The sequence below is a fragment of the Nicotiana sylvestris genome, chromosome 4, assembly GCF_000393655.2.
Source record: "Nicotiana sylvestris chromosome 4, ASM39365v2, whole genome shotgun sequence".
In the NCBI taxonomy this organism is placed as follows: Eukaryota; Viridiplantae; Streptophyta; class Magnoliopsida; order Solanales; family Solanaceae; genus Nicotiana; species Nicotiana sylvestris.
The window spans coordinates 173,320,466-173,336,684 of NC_091060.1; the positions used below are offsets into that span (position 1 = coordinate 173,320,466).

At 36.5% G+C, this 16,219-nt stretch overlaps 2 protein-coding genes and 1 non-coding gene across 3 annotated transcripts; 1 reads left to right on the forward strand and 2 right to left on the reverse strand.

Annotated features, from left to right (window-relative positions):
* The first annotated feature begins 3,713 nt into the window (after window positions 1-3,713).
* On the forward strand, window positions 3,714-8,841 carry LOC104244081 (uncharacterized). The gene is made up of 5 exons (XM_009799386.1): window positions 3,714-4,192; window positions 4,778-5,170; window positions 6,598-7,188; window positions 7,375-7,502; window positions 8,397-8,841. Exons 1-5 carry the CDS (start codon window positions 3,770-3,772, stop codon window positions 8,398-8,400), a joined length of 1,539 nt encoding a protein of 512 aa, XP_009797688.1. The 5' UTR covers window positions 3,714-3,769; the 3' UTR covers window positions 8,401-8,841.
* A 2,173-nt stretch (window positions 8,842-11,014) lies between these two features.
* Window positions 11,015-11,087, reverse strand: TRNAE-CUC (transfer RNA glutamic acid (anticodon CUC)). The gene has a single exon. It is a non-coding gene; the product is annotated as a tRNA-Glu (tRNA).
* A 1,654-nt stretch (window positions 11,088-12,741) lies between these two features.
* On the reverse strand, window positions 12,742-15,964 carry LOC104244082 (uncharacterized TPR repeat-containing protein At1g05150-like). Its single transcript, XM_009799388.2, has one exon. It carries the CDS (start codon window positions 15,480-15,482, stop codon window positions 13,065-13,067), a length of 2,418 nt encoding a protein of 805 aa, XP_009797690.1. The 5' UTR covers window positions 15,483-15,964; the 3' UTR covers window positions 12,742-13,064.
* Window positions 15,965-16,219: the final 255 nt, after the last annotated feature.

Genomic DNA, 16,219 nt, shown 5'->3' on the forward strand with positions numbered 1-16,219 from the left:
AATTGAGTTAAGAAAACTCACCCTGTTATTTTCCTTGAAAATCGCCTCTCCCCGAGCTCCAAATTGTTAAAAATGGAAAATGAGACGAAGTCCCATTCTTAGAACTTAAACTCTCTACCCAGACAGTTGCTCTACGCGATCACGAAGCACAAACCTCCCACTGACCAAATTAACCTTATGCGATCGCGGATAAGTGCACGCGATCGCGAAGCTCAACTCTACAAACTTACGGGATCACGAACTTGTCTACGCGATTGCGAAGTGTAACTTTGCGTGATCCTCTACTGCCTCACTTCCTCTGACGCGAATGCGACACGCCTCACGCGTTCGCGATGCATGAACTGCTCCAGCTATGCGATCGCAACCCAATATATGTGATCGCATAGAACAAATTTTCACTGCCCAAAATAATAGCCTACGTAATCACGGACAAGTTCATGTGATCACGTATAAGGAAACCAGGTGCAGACATCAGAAAAATTCCAGCAAAGTTCCAAGTCCAAAAATTGATTTGTTAACCATCCGAAACTCACTCAACGCTCCCGGGACTTCAACCAAATACACCAACAAGTCTTAAATCATCATATGAACTTAGTCGAAACCTCAAATCACATCAAACAACGCTAAAAATACGAATCATACCCCAATTCAAGCCTAGTGAAATTATGAAATTCCAACTTCTATATTCGATGCCGAAGCCTATCAAATCAAGTCTGATTGACCACAAAATTTTGCACACAAGTCATAAATGACATAACAGACCTATTCCAATTTCCAGAATCGGATTTCGACCCCGATATCAAAAAGTCAACTCCCTGGTCAAACTTCCAATTTAATTTTCTTATTTTCACTATTTCAAGCCTAATTTAACTACAGTCTTCCAAATAACTTTTCGGACATGCTCCTAAGTCCAAAATCGCCATACGGAGCTATTGAAATCATCAAAACTCTATTCCGGGGTCGTTTACACATAAGTCAACATTCTATCAACTATTTCAACTTAAGCTTTAAATCTTGGAACTAAGTGTTCCAATTCAATTCTAAAACCTCACCGACATGTCACATTATAACTATAAAGCATAAAATGAGCAGTAAATAGGAGAACGGGGTTATAATACTCAAAACAACCGACCGAATCATTACAGAAAAATTCTTAAGGTTTAAAATTATCCAAGCGATCACTATCAGTCGGGTTAACAATGTAAGGCTGTCTCCGTAAAAGAGTTCCCCTTCTCTCTTTAAGAAAATAGTGCCATTCAATATTGTCGGATGACATTTTCAAATATTTAGGCATCATAACTCACCCTAAAAGATCATCACTACATTATGAGGCTTGCATAGCTAACTATCAGGGGTGGACCTACATAGGTTCAAGCAAATTTAGCTGAACCCGCTTCGTAAAAAAATAATACTATTATTATGTATAAATTATATTTTTAAGAAATATAATACATAAAATAATAAACATTGAATCCACTTGACATAAAGTCAGGCGTGGTACAATGGTTAAAGCGGGTTCGTTCAAAACCTGAGGTCTGGGATCGAGTACTAACTTCTGCCTATACATTCAGCTTTTCTTAGTTATTCCAAAAATCAGTAGATTTTTAGGCCCAATGCCAACATATTAATTATTTGTTTAATTTTAAATCTCTGTTAGAGTATTCTTCTATCTTAGTTTCACACTTTTTTATTTGAATTTTTTAAAATATTTTAAGTATTATACTTGCCTCTTTCTTGTGGTTGACAAAACATTGAGTTTTTTATATAATACCCGTTTGATATAGTACGATTACCCCATTCGATTTAACACGATTAACATATATAGTTTGATCCGAATAAGATTTTCTAAGAGTATAATATATCTTGGAAAAACTTGATCAATTCTAGTCTTCTAGATAAGCACAATTTAAAGGGCAATTAATTAGAACTAATTTAATAAACTTGCACGAATTGAAGTCCTGATAGGACTGGGAGTCCTTTATCTATTTTTATCTCTCGAGTTTATGCCTAATGAGTCAGCACAATACGCAAAAAATGATACCTTAACAATGTATAATCAACACAAGAAACTGAGAAATCACAGAATACTGCTTGTATATAATGATTACTTTTGAAGAAAATTTCCAACTATAATATATATATATATATATATATATATATATATATATATATATATAGCAGTTATAAAAGGGAAGAACCCCTATATATATAGTCCTAGAGTTTAATTAAATAACTGACAAATGGAAAATGTAGAAGGACTTTTAACCCTAGTTGAACTCCAACATGTTCTAATAATACTTTAGTAATCAAGAACCAAACAAAAATGTAAGATAATTTTTTTGAAAAAAAAATATTAATTAACTAAGGATTTTGAAAGAAATTAGTAAAGCACGACTCCTCCAGACAGAATGAACAAAGGAAACAAAGAACTGAAGCAAAAACAACCTATCCAACCAAATAGACACGGACAATAATAGTTATCCTTGATTTAAATATAGTTGGTGTCACATTAGTTTTAACGTATAATTTGTACAGACCGTAAAATTTAAGGTGGATACTGTAATTTGTGTCATTCGCCTATCTTGGGTTAGTCCGAATTGATTCAATAGGTTTTAATTTGTAGGCAGAAAAATCACATCTCTTTTATCTAGAAAAAAAAAAAAGCAAACCCAACATTTTAAATTAATGAAGTTTAGATGGTACAATCTTGGTATTTAGCAATTCCATCCACCATAAATCATGTAACGAGACATAACAAATGTAAAAGAAGCATATACATCTTTAGATTAACTTAGTGTTGATTTAAAGTTCGATTGGATTGCCTAAAAAAAAATTGATTTTCGGCAGAAATAATTTTTAAGCAACAAAATAAGGGAAAGTTTAACAAATACCCATCACATGGAAAATAGTTACCCAACCCCCACCCATGCCTTTTTCCTCCTACCCATTTTTTTTAACCTTTGGACATAATTTCCTTCCCCCCCCCCCCTTTTCTCTAACAAATTTTCACTTTTTTTCCGAAATCAGCGTTTGTTCATAATATTTTCAGTTTTCACTTGAAAATACATTTTGGAAATTTTCACTCAAATCACTCACAAAACTTCAAAAACAACTCAAACTTATATTCATGTCCAAACACAACTATAAATTTCAAATACCATTTTCACTTGAAAAAAAATTTCTCCCAATTAAATTTTTTTACAATTCTTATGTCCAAACGCCCACTAAGCTACTAAATTGCCAAGACAAGCCAAATAAGTCAAGCCAATCCAAATGGGTAAAAAAAAGTTGGGATTGGTGGGTAGGTAGATTAAGTAATTAACTTTAACTTGGTAGGTAGATATTGTAAATAGTTTTCAAATGGGTAGAGAAGGATAATTATTTTAAGCTCAATGAGTATTTTGCATAAATTACTCAAAAAAGAATAAGTTGGAGTTGCTCAACTTATTGCTTTTATTTTAATTTATTTTAAGCACTTTTAACTTTGTCAAACACTAAAAAAAAAAAAAAATTAAAAGCTGATTTGTCCAGCTTAAAGTTAATCCAAACACCCACTTAAGCTTTGTTTTAAATTTTTATGTTTCTGTTAAAAAAAAAAAAAAAAAGCTTTTACTGATTAAAAAAAAAAAATTACAAAAATGTCACGTGATACTCACGTGTCATGTGGCTCTCTGGTTTTAGGGTTTTAGCGTACAAAAGCTTCTCTACAGCTAGAATAAGAGTTCCAAAATACTCTCTTGTGCCGGAGATTACTACTTGTGTGTAATCAATGGGGAAGAAAAAGTTCATCGACAAGAAGAAAGCAGCTACATTCCAGTTATTCGCCCGCGATTCCTCGGATCCGGTATACGAATCCGGACCCTCCGCCGCCACCGACAGAGTATTCGTCAGAGTTGACAACAATAACTACTCAATCGAAAGCTTTGACGCCGATGAACACAACGGCGATGACCCGAACTCAATCTTCGCGGATGCTCCGGAAGATGAAGAGGAGAGCAATGGTTGGGCCGGGTATTCGGGTACCCGAACTCAATTACCGGATGATATTAGAAAGGAGATAATTGAACTTGGGTTTCCTGACGATGGGTATAATTATTTAACTCACTTGAGGGAGATTAAGAATACTGGTGGCGGCTCTGCTTATTATGAGAATCCTAAAGCTAAGCTTAATGAGCTTCCACATGATGTTAAGGTTCGTTAATTCTATTGAATTATTGTATAGACGCATTTGACCTATAAAATTAGGACGTTATATTTTTTGTTATTAAAGCTTCACTTTTACTTTTTCTGCCTCAATATGTTAGCTTTGGTTGAATATTTAGTCTAATTCATTAGTATATATAATTTTGCAGAATTAATATTATTCGTATTATAGATGAGTTTAAATGGAGTAACATGGTCCGCGAGGATTCATATATCCGACCCCAACTTGTTTGAGACGGAGGCATAATTGTTGTAGTAGTATTGTTCTGTCTTATGTCATTGTACAGAGTTAGTAATAAGATGTCAGCTTTGATTGAATTAGTTTGATTTTGCCATCTGATTGGCGCCTGGATAGATAAAATCCTTTATACCATTCTGCTCTATTTGAGGTTCTATGAATATTATACTCATCAAAATTGTACCTTTCTCGGCCTTTTGGCTCGGATCTGGGTAGTATATGTTCTTACCAGTATACTTATCTGAAGGGAGAAAAGCAAAGAATGATTAATGAATTTTAAAGGCATTAGCTTTGTGGCTTGTTATTTTAAGTTAACGAATTTTTGGTTTTGGCTAGGCATATGATGCTTCAAAAGTCGAGGTTGCAAAAGTGAATGATGATTACAACGAGAAATCTGTGTACAATGTGGCAGCCAAGACAATAGGTGTAAGAGTTCAGAAGGCATTGGATCCTGAAGTTGCTGCCTTGCTCGATGACAGTGATTTGTCACATTTTGGGTCTGATGTGGAGGATTTAGAATTAGAGGAAGATTTTATGATTAAGGCAAACCTACACGATGGGGCAGTTAATGTGGAACTTGATGACAATTTAAGCTTGCCAGAGAAATCGAACCTTGACAAAGTAGGACGCAATGATACATCTGGGCATGTACAGAGAAATGAGGCCAAATTTGCAACTTTTGAAGAGAAGCCAAGAGCACGCCGCCTTCTGGATGAACAGTTTGATCTGGTAAGCAGTTTGTTCTCCTTTTTTACCCGTACAAATACTCGAGGTTATTATTTTCCTAGCCTGATCACAACTTACAAGAGAGCAATTACTGCAAATAAAGCTAGCTAAAGAGACCATAATTATGTTATAAGAGAACCTCAGCCCGTGTAAATGTTCTAATTGGTATAATTTGCCTTTTCTCTGATAATGTGGTCCTGGGCCTTCTGGAGCGGTGCTCATTTTGATATTCATTGGGTTACTTTCTAGATACTACCTCGCACTAGCACAAGTATTGAGTAGCTTTTCCCACGATGTCTTAGTTGGATGGGAAGAATTTACCTAGTTATGGTGGGAGGCTGCAGGGCATTGTAGAATAGTGGAGGTGCGCTGGCTTGGCAATGCGAAAAGGAAAAGAAAAAAGAATTTACCCAGTGTTGCCTCTAAGGCGTTCAAATCTTGATTCTGAAGGTTGTTACTCCAACCCTTTGACCGTTAGGCCCGCCCCATTAGGTGTAAAATTTCAGTATCTGCCTTAAGAGCATTTTCCCAAGACATTGTTTCTTTGAAAAGTTTTATTTCTCCTTTGTTCGTTTTGCTTGCTAATAGAGGCAATCTAAGCAACCTTTTGTCTCTTATCATGGTAATTACTTGTAGAAAGATTTATTATTATCCTTTTTCAGCATCAACTAATACAACTTCAGATACATACAAATGACATGTTTTCAGCTGAGATTGAGTTTATATTTACGTCTGTGTTTATACGTATTAGGTATTTCCACTAAAGCTCTTATCTTCTTTTCTCAGACTGTACTTCTAAGTTCTAATTAGTACATCCTATTAAGATTTAGACTGTTACTATTTGAAACGTGAAATAGTATTTGGAAGTAGTGCAGTTTATGTTTACTTAACGCTATTGTTTTTCAGCAAGCTGTTAGACTCATTCCTTGGCCATTTTTGTTTGTTCATTGGGCTAGAAAAAATTGTAAACCGTTTAGTGATGTGCTGAAAGAGGAAAATAAGAGAAAATAGTTTGTTTTACATCATTGAAGCCATAAGCATGTACTGATTTGTAGGTTTAGCTTTACATTTTATTTTCATTTCTAAGTTGCTTCTAGGTTTTAGCTTATTTGGTTAAGCTTATGGTGTGCATAGTAGTTTGGTCATTTTTTTTTTTGTAGTAATTTAGCAGAGTTTGCTTTATTATATGACGTTCCTTGTTTAAATTTGGAGTCTACTTGCTTTTAGGTAGGAGAATAAGAATAATAATATAGTCTGCTTGACGTAGGCCTCCTTGTAAATTTAACAAAAGTCTTGAGGGTCCTTAAGTCTCTTGTAAGTTTTTAATTCACTAGTGAGTTGATATTATGTCTGCCTATTTAAGATAATGTCTGCTTGTTCTCTGATATTGTTTAATTGTCTTATCACTGTCTTGCATCTCACCTTTTCAGCTTGAACTTCAAGAGTATGGCTCCAATACCGAAGATGAATATGATGATGATATGATTGAGGAAAATGAGTGTCAAGAGTCCCTTGCAGAAAAGCTTAATCATGCATTTAAGGAGTGTGCCATTGATGGCATGGAACGGAATAATAATGGACCAGATGATGGGGAGTTGCTTGAACCTGCAGCTGATGTCATAAGCCGGTGCAAAGAATATGCTGAAAAGTATGAAAATGAAGGTCCAGAGGAAGAGGCGGCTGTTTTAGATGAAAGCAGCAGTGAGTCAGAAGTATGGGATTGTGAAACTATAGTGTCAACGTATTCAAATCTTGATAACCACCCTGGAAAAATTGTAGCTCCTGGAGCGAGGAGAAAAAAGTTGCTCCCTGTTATTTCTGAAGCCTCGCCTATAATATCCCTAAAAGGAAAAGAGAAGCTTCCGGTTGACTATTTGCCAAGCAAGGGTAAGCATGCCGTGCAAAAGGAGGATAAGAAAAAGCAAGGTTTAGAAAAGGAGGAAAAGGATAACTCAAAGTCAGAACAACTCAAAAGAAAGCAACATGGTGAAGAGTCAAAGGAGGAGAAGAAAGAAAGAAAGGTCTATGGTTGTATATCAATATTGTTTATTGTGGAATCGCATTGCTCGATATATATTGCACTAAGGCGGATATCTCTTTGCTGAGCTTGTTCTTCACTTTGCCTGCGCCTTCTGCCTTTCCTTTTTCTTCGCTTTTGTGCATAATGCAACTGATATACTGTTAACATTAAGGTTCTACCTTTGCAGGCTGCTGTGAAGGAAGAACGGCGTGAGGCTCGTCGTATGAAAAAAGAAATGAAGGGGCTGTATAAGTGTGAAGCACAGCGTGCTCAGAAGGTTGCTGCTTTTACTGGTCCATCTGCCATACATCTCATGTGAGTATCCCTTCAGAATTTGTGTGTCAAGTTCTGGCGACGTACACATGCCTGTATACTTTTGTATGTCAGAGTTCAAGGGGAAGTAATGTGCATCGGTGGCTTTATAAGTCTGATGGAAAACATAAAGGGCGGTGCCTGAAGTCTTGGTTGGATCCTTGGTGCTTTGTTCAGCCTTAATTTAGAGTGCATTACTAGTCCAATCTCCTATTCTTAGAGAACTCTCCCTTCTTTCTCCTATTAAAATCTTAATTCTTTCTAATAAATTCTTCTACATCATCATTGCTGAAATTACTGTCAAAATTGCTCTCCCTGAGTTGGTGTTCACAATCCCTTCTTAATTATTTATCTGAAATTTTGTTTGGTTTAAAGCTCATTGTTTTCCCGCAATTGCAAAAAGGATTACCTCAGGCTAACTAAACAACTCCAATTAATCCAGCTTCCCTCTTTACTGGTTCTAAGCGAATGAAAATTTAACTCTTCTACGGCATTGCCGTTTCTCTGTAGACAAACAAAAAGAGCCTGAAATTTGAAATGTTCAATGTTAAGAGCCATAAATAACCAAACTTTAATATTATGCAGTTTTGACAAGTCACTTTACAGCTAGCTAGATGTTCACAGTTAATATTTCGTCTAGCATCCGATTCCTGGCGGGAATCATCAACTTTATTATGTTTTGATAATGGCGTTCTTCCTATATTCCCTAAAAGAAATAAGTAAACGTGGACTCAAGGAGGCACTAAATATAATTATAGTTGGCTTCATTATTTTGATTTCATGAAGGCAATTTACTTGTGAAATATTTAATGTTTTTTTTTTCAAATTTAACAGTGGAGTAGCTTGTGGTTTGAAAAAAAAAAACTGAGAATCTTTGGTCTGTTTATTCTCTCACAGGTGACATTGTTTTGCTTGTGTTCTTCAAAGTCAAGCCTTAGCAGCGGTAGTTGATCCTCTTTTGTACCCAAAATAGGAGCTTTTGGTTGACCCATCCTCTTCAATTAGACGATATTCGAAAGCTTTTATCCTCTTAGATGGTATATAATACACGATAGATCTTCAAGACAGTTCTCAGCTACGTAAATGGATGTGCCTGGTCAAGCAGAGTTGCAGATTGATGCAAGTGTTTGTTTATTTATTAATGGAATATGCAGGAGTGTTGACATTCTAGATAGCCTGCTTACAGTTTATGATGTTATTGGAATTTTAACGTTCTCATTAGTTTGGAAAATTTGTGCCTTCCGTTTGTTTAAAATGAGAATCATTTCTGTAAAGTTTATGATTGTGTAATGGAATTGGATCCTTGGAATTCCATATAAAAGTACTGGATAATTTTATATTATGGGATCATCTCATTTATTGCTTTTGTTGATTCTTTTCTGCTGCGAGGGATAAATTGATCATAAGCTAATGGAACCTGTATATCGTGTTTTAGATTGTGGATAACCAAGACAAACCTATATGCATTTATTTAGTATCATTAAACAGATTACAACTCTTACTTACATCATAGCCTCATATCATGTATGCTTTATAACCTTAGTAAGCTGACATAAATGTAACTGTACCTAAACGATGATTGCAGTTACTGAGTACTCGTATGAATTATAGTCTAATAACTGTTTTCAGATCAGTTTGCTTTTGGCTCCTTTGGTTTATTGTCCTTCCCATGAGGAACAGGAGCTGGGTCACCTCCGCCAAAGTATGGTGCAGGATCCCAGAAACCATAATCTTGATACTCTTGTTCTGTCTGAGATTGAGATTTTTCGACGTCTTTGAGCTTGTTTAGTTGTTCTTCCTGGATTGAGACATAGTTGTTGTTGTGTTGTAAATCCTGGAGTTGGAATATCACCGATACTGGTGAAGCTGATGGCGACAACGGCCATTTCTCTGCATATGTAGGAGGTAACATCTTGTTTAGTACTATAATAACCAACATGCATAGAATGTGCATGAGTGACCTTACAGTAAAGATTGACATGCGTAACTGATGTATTATATTGTGCCTAAACTGCGCCTTGTTTTGATTATATGTGCTTATGTTAGCAGAATTGTAGGATGAGTTTTGTCAATTTATAGAAATAAGAGGTTATTAAGGAAAACAATTGGGACTCTGTTTGATGTTTAAGTTGAAGTTTTGAGAGTATTTGTGTGTTATCATGCATGGCGGATGACATAATCACGGTTCTTGCATGCACGATTTTGGAAACAGCTCATGTCGTCACAGATCCAAATTCTTTATAATGCTAATTTTCTTGTTTGTGTAGTACTAAATACATACATGAACATCTAATTACTCGAAATATTTTATTTAAAAATAAAAAGACTTCCTTAAACAGGGGCAGCTGCACATGGGAGGGGTGGGTTCGCGTATAGCACTAGTGAATTTCAGCTCAAATACTTAAATTAACATAGGTAAACCCAAACTCAAGTGAGCACTTTCAGGAGTTCGATCCCCGTACTCTTTCTTCTTTTGAGTTATATGTTAATTAATAAATAGGGTTAAAGCCCCTGCCTCTTTTTCTAATTAAACACACTTTTTTGTTTTTTTTTCCCTTTTTTTTTATTTGTTACATGTTTTCTTTCTATTTTTTTCCTTCTTCTTTTTCTTTAGTCTTTATTTTGACTTTTAAAATACATCTCTCAGACACCTTCTTGGAAACTCGAGTCTATGGCGCTCATGATGCACCTACGTTCTTGAAATTCTGGATATACCTCTGCCCTTAAATGTGTAGCCCTTAAATGTGTAAAAGACTCCAGAGGAGTGAATAATAATTCATCGATACAGCAAGTGTCATGTAATTTAAAGCTATAGATTTCGATATTCCCCAAATATTACCTGTACTTTGAACACCCCCCCCCCCCCCCCACACACACACACCTAATTGAAGATAAAATAGAAACTAAAAAAAAATTGAATAGTGCTTGATTTGATTTTTGCTAAAAGCTGCCAAAACCTCTAATTTTACGTTTCTGAACTATAATTGGCTCTGATAAGGTTACCGTTACTATAATTACCAGTTGATGATGTTAAATAAATCCACCATAGAAAATTTCTGGTAAAAGAACAAGTTCTTCTAAGCGACTCTCAAAAATACTACTCCCTAAACAAGTTGTAATCAAATAAGAGTATAGGAGGAGAAAGTTGTAAAAAAAACTTTGAAAAGACAAACGTCCATTTGTTTATTTATTTGTTTAGCAACTAGAAAAGAATTAACTCAAATAGCCGCTCACCCGACCACTTAAACTAAAAATAACCGATTAAAGTATAATATATGCATAATATTTTGTATTATATATGTATAATTATATATAATCAATGTATATAACTAGAAAAAATAAACAATAAATATCGCCAGCTATTTGTGTCCTAAATTAGTTCTTTCTAAGGGAAAATTCAAAATGCTAGTAGTTTGTGATTAGTTTGAAAGTTGTAGCAGGCGAAAGTTGTATAGACGAAATATTCATTTATTAATGCATTTTGGAAAAAGTAGTGGGGAAATTTTAAAAATTAATTCCGTTGCCGGGACTTGAACCCGGGTCTCTCGGGTGAGAGCCGAGTATCCTAACCACCTAGACTACAACGGATTTGTAAGATACTTAAGAGCATCTTTATTATATCATCAAAAGTGTATTACAAACAAAATAATCAAATTTGCTCCTATACTATTAGAAATTGAATAACTTGCCCCTTTGTTAAAATTTTGATCTAATATTGCCTCCACCATTAAGATAAGTTCACTTTTGCCCTTGACCCCTAATAGAGCACCAATCCTTGAGTAATTTTAATACTTTGTAGAAGAATTTGAACACATGGAAACCTCCCATTTCGTGTTAGAACAAAACCGAGACGATTAACTAACAACAAGGATATTAATATACCAAAAGTGTAACGGAGCATAATTAAGCAATTTTAACTTGTAGGAACAAATTTACACCTTTTCCCTAAGAATGCCTTATAGACATTCGCAAAGGCGGATGTACTTTTATAGGTTCGGGTAAAAATTTACTAGAATTTACTAAAATTATAATAAATAATAGAATTGAACCCATAACTTCAAGATTATAATGGGTTCAAGATGAAAACCAAAAAATTGAACTCATCGAGTTTAAATCTTGAATCACCACATTTGTATAAGCCTTAAAGTAAAAGACTACAAAGAAGATCATGAATTATCATGATTCATAATGAGAATGAGGTCCCAGCCGAGTTTAATACTCATGTGTGTATTATTTGCAATTATTCCACTATAATACTAGAACTACTTTAAATGGCAACAAATCATCATTTTAACATATGAGCATAAGATATTCCAGCCAATTAACAATCAAATACACTTTCCAATCTTTAAATACCGTTTGCCTTTTCATGTCATTTTCTCTTCGTTTATTTTTAAATTGCGTAGAGAAATAGTCTCTGTATTAAAGGGATTTCCAGCTAATCATATTCCGTAATAATAAAAGGGATGATAACTAATTAATGTAATGTGCCTAGTGATTGGATCAGAGAATTTGCCATATGTGCATCTACTTCATCATTGTCTGATTGCTTAATTATTATAGCTTCAGACTTACCATTTCTTTAATGCCAATATTCTCTTTTCTCACATGATTTGTGCAATCCAGACCGTTTCACCAACATTCCCTTTTAATTGATTACACTATTGCTTGCTATATACACCTGTCAGGCAGTCACAGAGTCACATGGACCCAAGAGTGGTCAATTAAATCATTTTTGTCCAAAAATGACACTATATGCAAGTGAAAATTTTCTTATGGACATATATTGCCTCTCTATGTTCTTCAAAAAATTTCTTCTAGTCCAAAAAGACTGTTCTTCCAAATCATAACTTAATGTTTTCTATTCATTTTCAACTAGATTATTGGCTTTTTTTGGCCCTAAATGGAGTAGTAATAATCAGGTAATTCCGAATCACAAGAAGAAAGAAGGTGAAACAAGGGAATACCCAATATACAACAAATCCAGTGTACCTATGAGTGGGGTCTGAAGAGGATAGCGTGTACGCAGATCTTACCCCTGCCTTGAGAATGTAGAAATGTTATTTCCGACAAACCCTCGGCACAAGGAAAGATACAAAAAGAAGCAGTAGCAACAGATCACACAAATTTATTTTCAGCACGAGGGTAACAATAGTTTGCACAAGTTAAGTTCATGAATGAAAGGAATCATAGGTCCTATGCCTTAAGCTTTACTTAAACGTAGATTCAGAGGCCAAAAGTCTACTATTAAAAAACACTATTGTGCTAATAACTGGAATCAATTGTTGGATCCATAGCCACAAATACTACAAAATGAACAAATCAAGGGGACATAGAACTTTACACTAATGAACTTACATGAGATACAATCCCTAAAAGGAGTCAGAAAACAAAGATGAAGGCACCCAAAGAACCAACCAAGTCCCTACAATACTGCCTTTAAACAAAGAATTGATGGTCACAACTTGAAAGGATTATTGTACAAAGGCATGAAGCCCACAGAACATGTTTCATAAGCTAATATAATTCACACCCTGAACATCTGATATCTTAACACTCGAATAGCTAGGAAGCAGCAGCAGGAGATGAGGAGCCTTTAGAATGGATTCCAAACCACATGCATTTATCTTTCACTGCCTCGGATTCAGTAGCATATTCTTTAAATCTATACTCTTCTTGCTTGCTGGTTGGTGGTACTTTTCCTTCACTGTAACATTGACTGCACAAACTGAAATGCGATTTTATCTCCTTAAAGCGAGACCCTATAATTGGGTAGCGGCAAGTTGCACAAACATGGCTACCGTGACGATTCCTATCCCCATATTCAAGCTTCAGTAAAGTGGACATAATACCAAAACCCCAATCAGGATCATCAAACATCGCCGTGAATTCTGCTAAAGACACCAATGATGTGTCCATCTGCCCGTGGATTTCCAACATTTCGCTTGCTCCATGGGAAGGAATATAGATAGCTCTTAGCAGTTTGATGTACCTCTGAGCATCAGTTTTCCTTATCTGGTTGCTACCTTCATTCACAGGACGCCACAAAAGCGCCTCATATGCAATGCGTTTTCTTTTGTCCGGTGATCCTCCACAGACAGGAGCAAGAACGGCAAAAAACATGCCTAGATCCACCCTACCTGATTCTGACTCATCTAAAACAGAGAGAATTTTCTGGTTAATGGCTTTAACAGCTCCTATAAATGTCTCTGGCTTCAAGAATTTAAGCAATCTGTGCAGAATCTCCTCCAGTGAAGCCTTGCGTATTGACTTTTCAGGTACACCACCAGAATAAGACAATGGTACATCAGTCTCACCTATTTCCTTCTTTATCTGATCAACATCACAACGATTAAGACGAGTAATCCTCTGAAAACTTCTAATATCAAGAGCAGTGGATAAATCTGGTCTCAATGTGGTCTTCTCACCCACTGTCTTAAACTTTGAGGGTTCAACAATGATAAAGGCCTCCTCCCCATTACCACTTCCATTCCCCTTCAACCTCTTCTTCTGAAGCTGTTTCAAGTGTGCGATTGCGTCATGCAATTCCACTCTGTTAGTCATCTTTAGAGCTTCTTTCAAAGCTTTCTTAGCTTCCTCGGTTTCCCCAGCCCCCAATAAAGCCACAGCCTTATTGAGCTGTGCTCTCCAATGATTCGGCCAAACACCTAGTACCCTTGTGTACATCTCCGAAGCACGCTGGTATCTGCCCATATCCATGTAAAGTCCACCCAAATTATACAAGGCATCAACATGACCAGGTTTCAAATCAATAGCTCTCTGAAACTCCTTAATTGCATTATCATCATCGCCCATCGCGTGCAATGCAGAGGCAAGATCACAATGCGCATCAGTGTAATCACTCTTCATATAAATAGCCTCTTCTAATGCCTTAACAGCAGCCTTATACTCACCCACACCAAAAAGTGCACTACCCAAAAGTTTCAAAGCTCTAAAATGAGTCGGACACAAAATAGCAGCCTCTCTATAATGTTCACAGGCACTAATAACCATACCTTCACCTTCAAGAGCAATACCCAAATTCACATGAATCTGAGGAAGCAAATAAGCCCACTGACTACCACCAGCTTCAGCAGCCTCCAATGCAAGTAAGAACTCCTCTTTTGCCTCACGATGCCTCGCGAGCACGTACAAACAATTTCCAGCCCGAAAATGTGGCCTAACATCAGCAGGCTGCAATTCACAAGCTCTCTTAAAGCTAACTAGTGCTTCCTTAAACAAATGCTGATCATACAAAACTCTACCAATTGCCATGTGACCATCAAAAGCTTCTTCCCTCGACCTTGCCCCATCTGCCCTCGACCTCAACACACCCAACTCCTTCACAAACACACTATAGTCATGTCCAGTCTCCTCCCAAACCACCCGTTTATCCGAAAGCTCAGTCGAGGGTCCTAATTCTCTCGACCAACCTTCCGAATACACATCAGAATTATCATTCTTTAACTTCCCGTCTTTCGCCTGTTTTGATTTAAGCCTCTTGATCAATATCTCAATGTCATCCACGAGCTTCCATGTGTCATCAAACACAATGCCGTGATTTGGAGAGGCTGCCCACGCCGCAGTCCGCAGTTTTTTGTGAGGCTCCATCACTCTATCATCATCCACAATTGACGATGATGATGCTTCTTCCGCTGCAGCCATGGAACTTCCAATATTGTCCTCCGGCTTAAACTCGAGCCCAAGCGCGTCGAAGTCACGATCCACGTCACCAGCGCCGTCGTCGTAGGTACGCAAAAGGCCGTCGTAGGTGAGGCCCTTGTCGCCGTCGATAAACTCGCTGTACGTACGGAAAACCTCATCGAGAATAGCGCTGATTTGCTCGTCGCTGAATTTAACCCTAGGATTTACGGCGACCACTAACGCTGCCATTTCCTCACGGTTAAGACCACCGTCACCGTTAACGTCGAATTGCGTGAAGATTCTCTTCACCTTCTCCGATCTGCTTCCCCTTGTAGCCATTTTCCTAAAATTTAGGGTTGCAAACTGACAATTCCAGCTCAAATTCCTAAGTTTCTCGAAATTGGCTGTGAAAACCCTCAACCAAAAAGAGAACTTTCAAACCGACAATTTAAGTAAAACTTCCAACTTTTCGAAATTGGGTGTAAACCCCCTCAATCAAGAAGAGAACTTGGTGAAATGAGGCTAGAGAATCTGCAAATTAGGGTTTTATAGTGAGAGCAAAAAAGGGGGGATTTTTAGTGTTAGGGTTTCAGATTATGAAATGAGGGGAATTGGAATTAGGGAAATGAGAGGGAGATAGATAGATATATGGATTTAAAGTTGAGATTTTGTTGCATTGGATCTGAGGAAAGAAAATGGGGAAAGATTGAATGGGTAGAGCAAAAGAGACAACTGTTTTTTTCTGTTTACATTTTCCCCCTTTATTTCTTCTTCTTCTTTTCCTTTTCTTCTGGTTGTGATTATGGAGTGGTGGGGCTGAGTGACGGGGGACTTTCAAACATCATAGACTTTGTTTTATTTTATTTTTCTATTTGTTTGGCTAAAATAAGAAATCAGTACCAGAATGTTCCAACTGTCAAAAAAGAAAAAAAAAAAGAGGGGGTGGGGGTGGGGGGGAGGGGTGCAATTAATTAAAAAGAATTTAAAGTTGAAAGAATGCATTTTGAGATTTTACATTTCAATGGGGGCGCTTACATGTGACTTAATCATGATTAGTAATAAACACTACACATGTT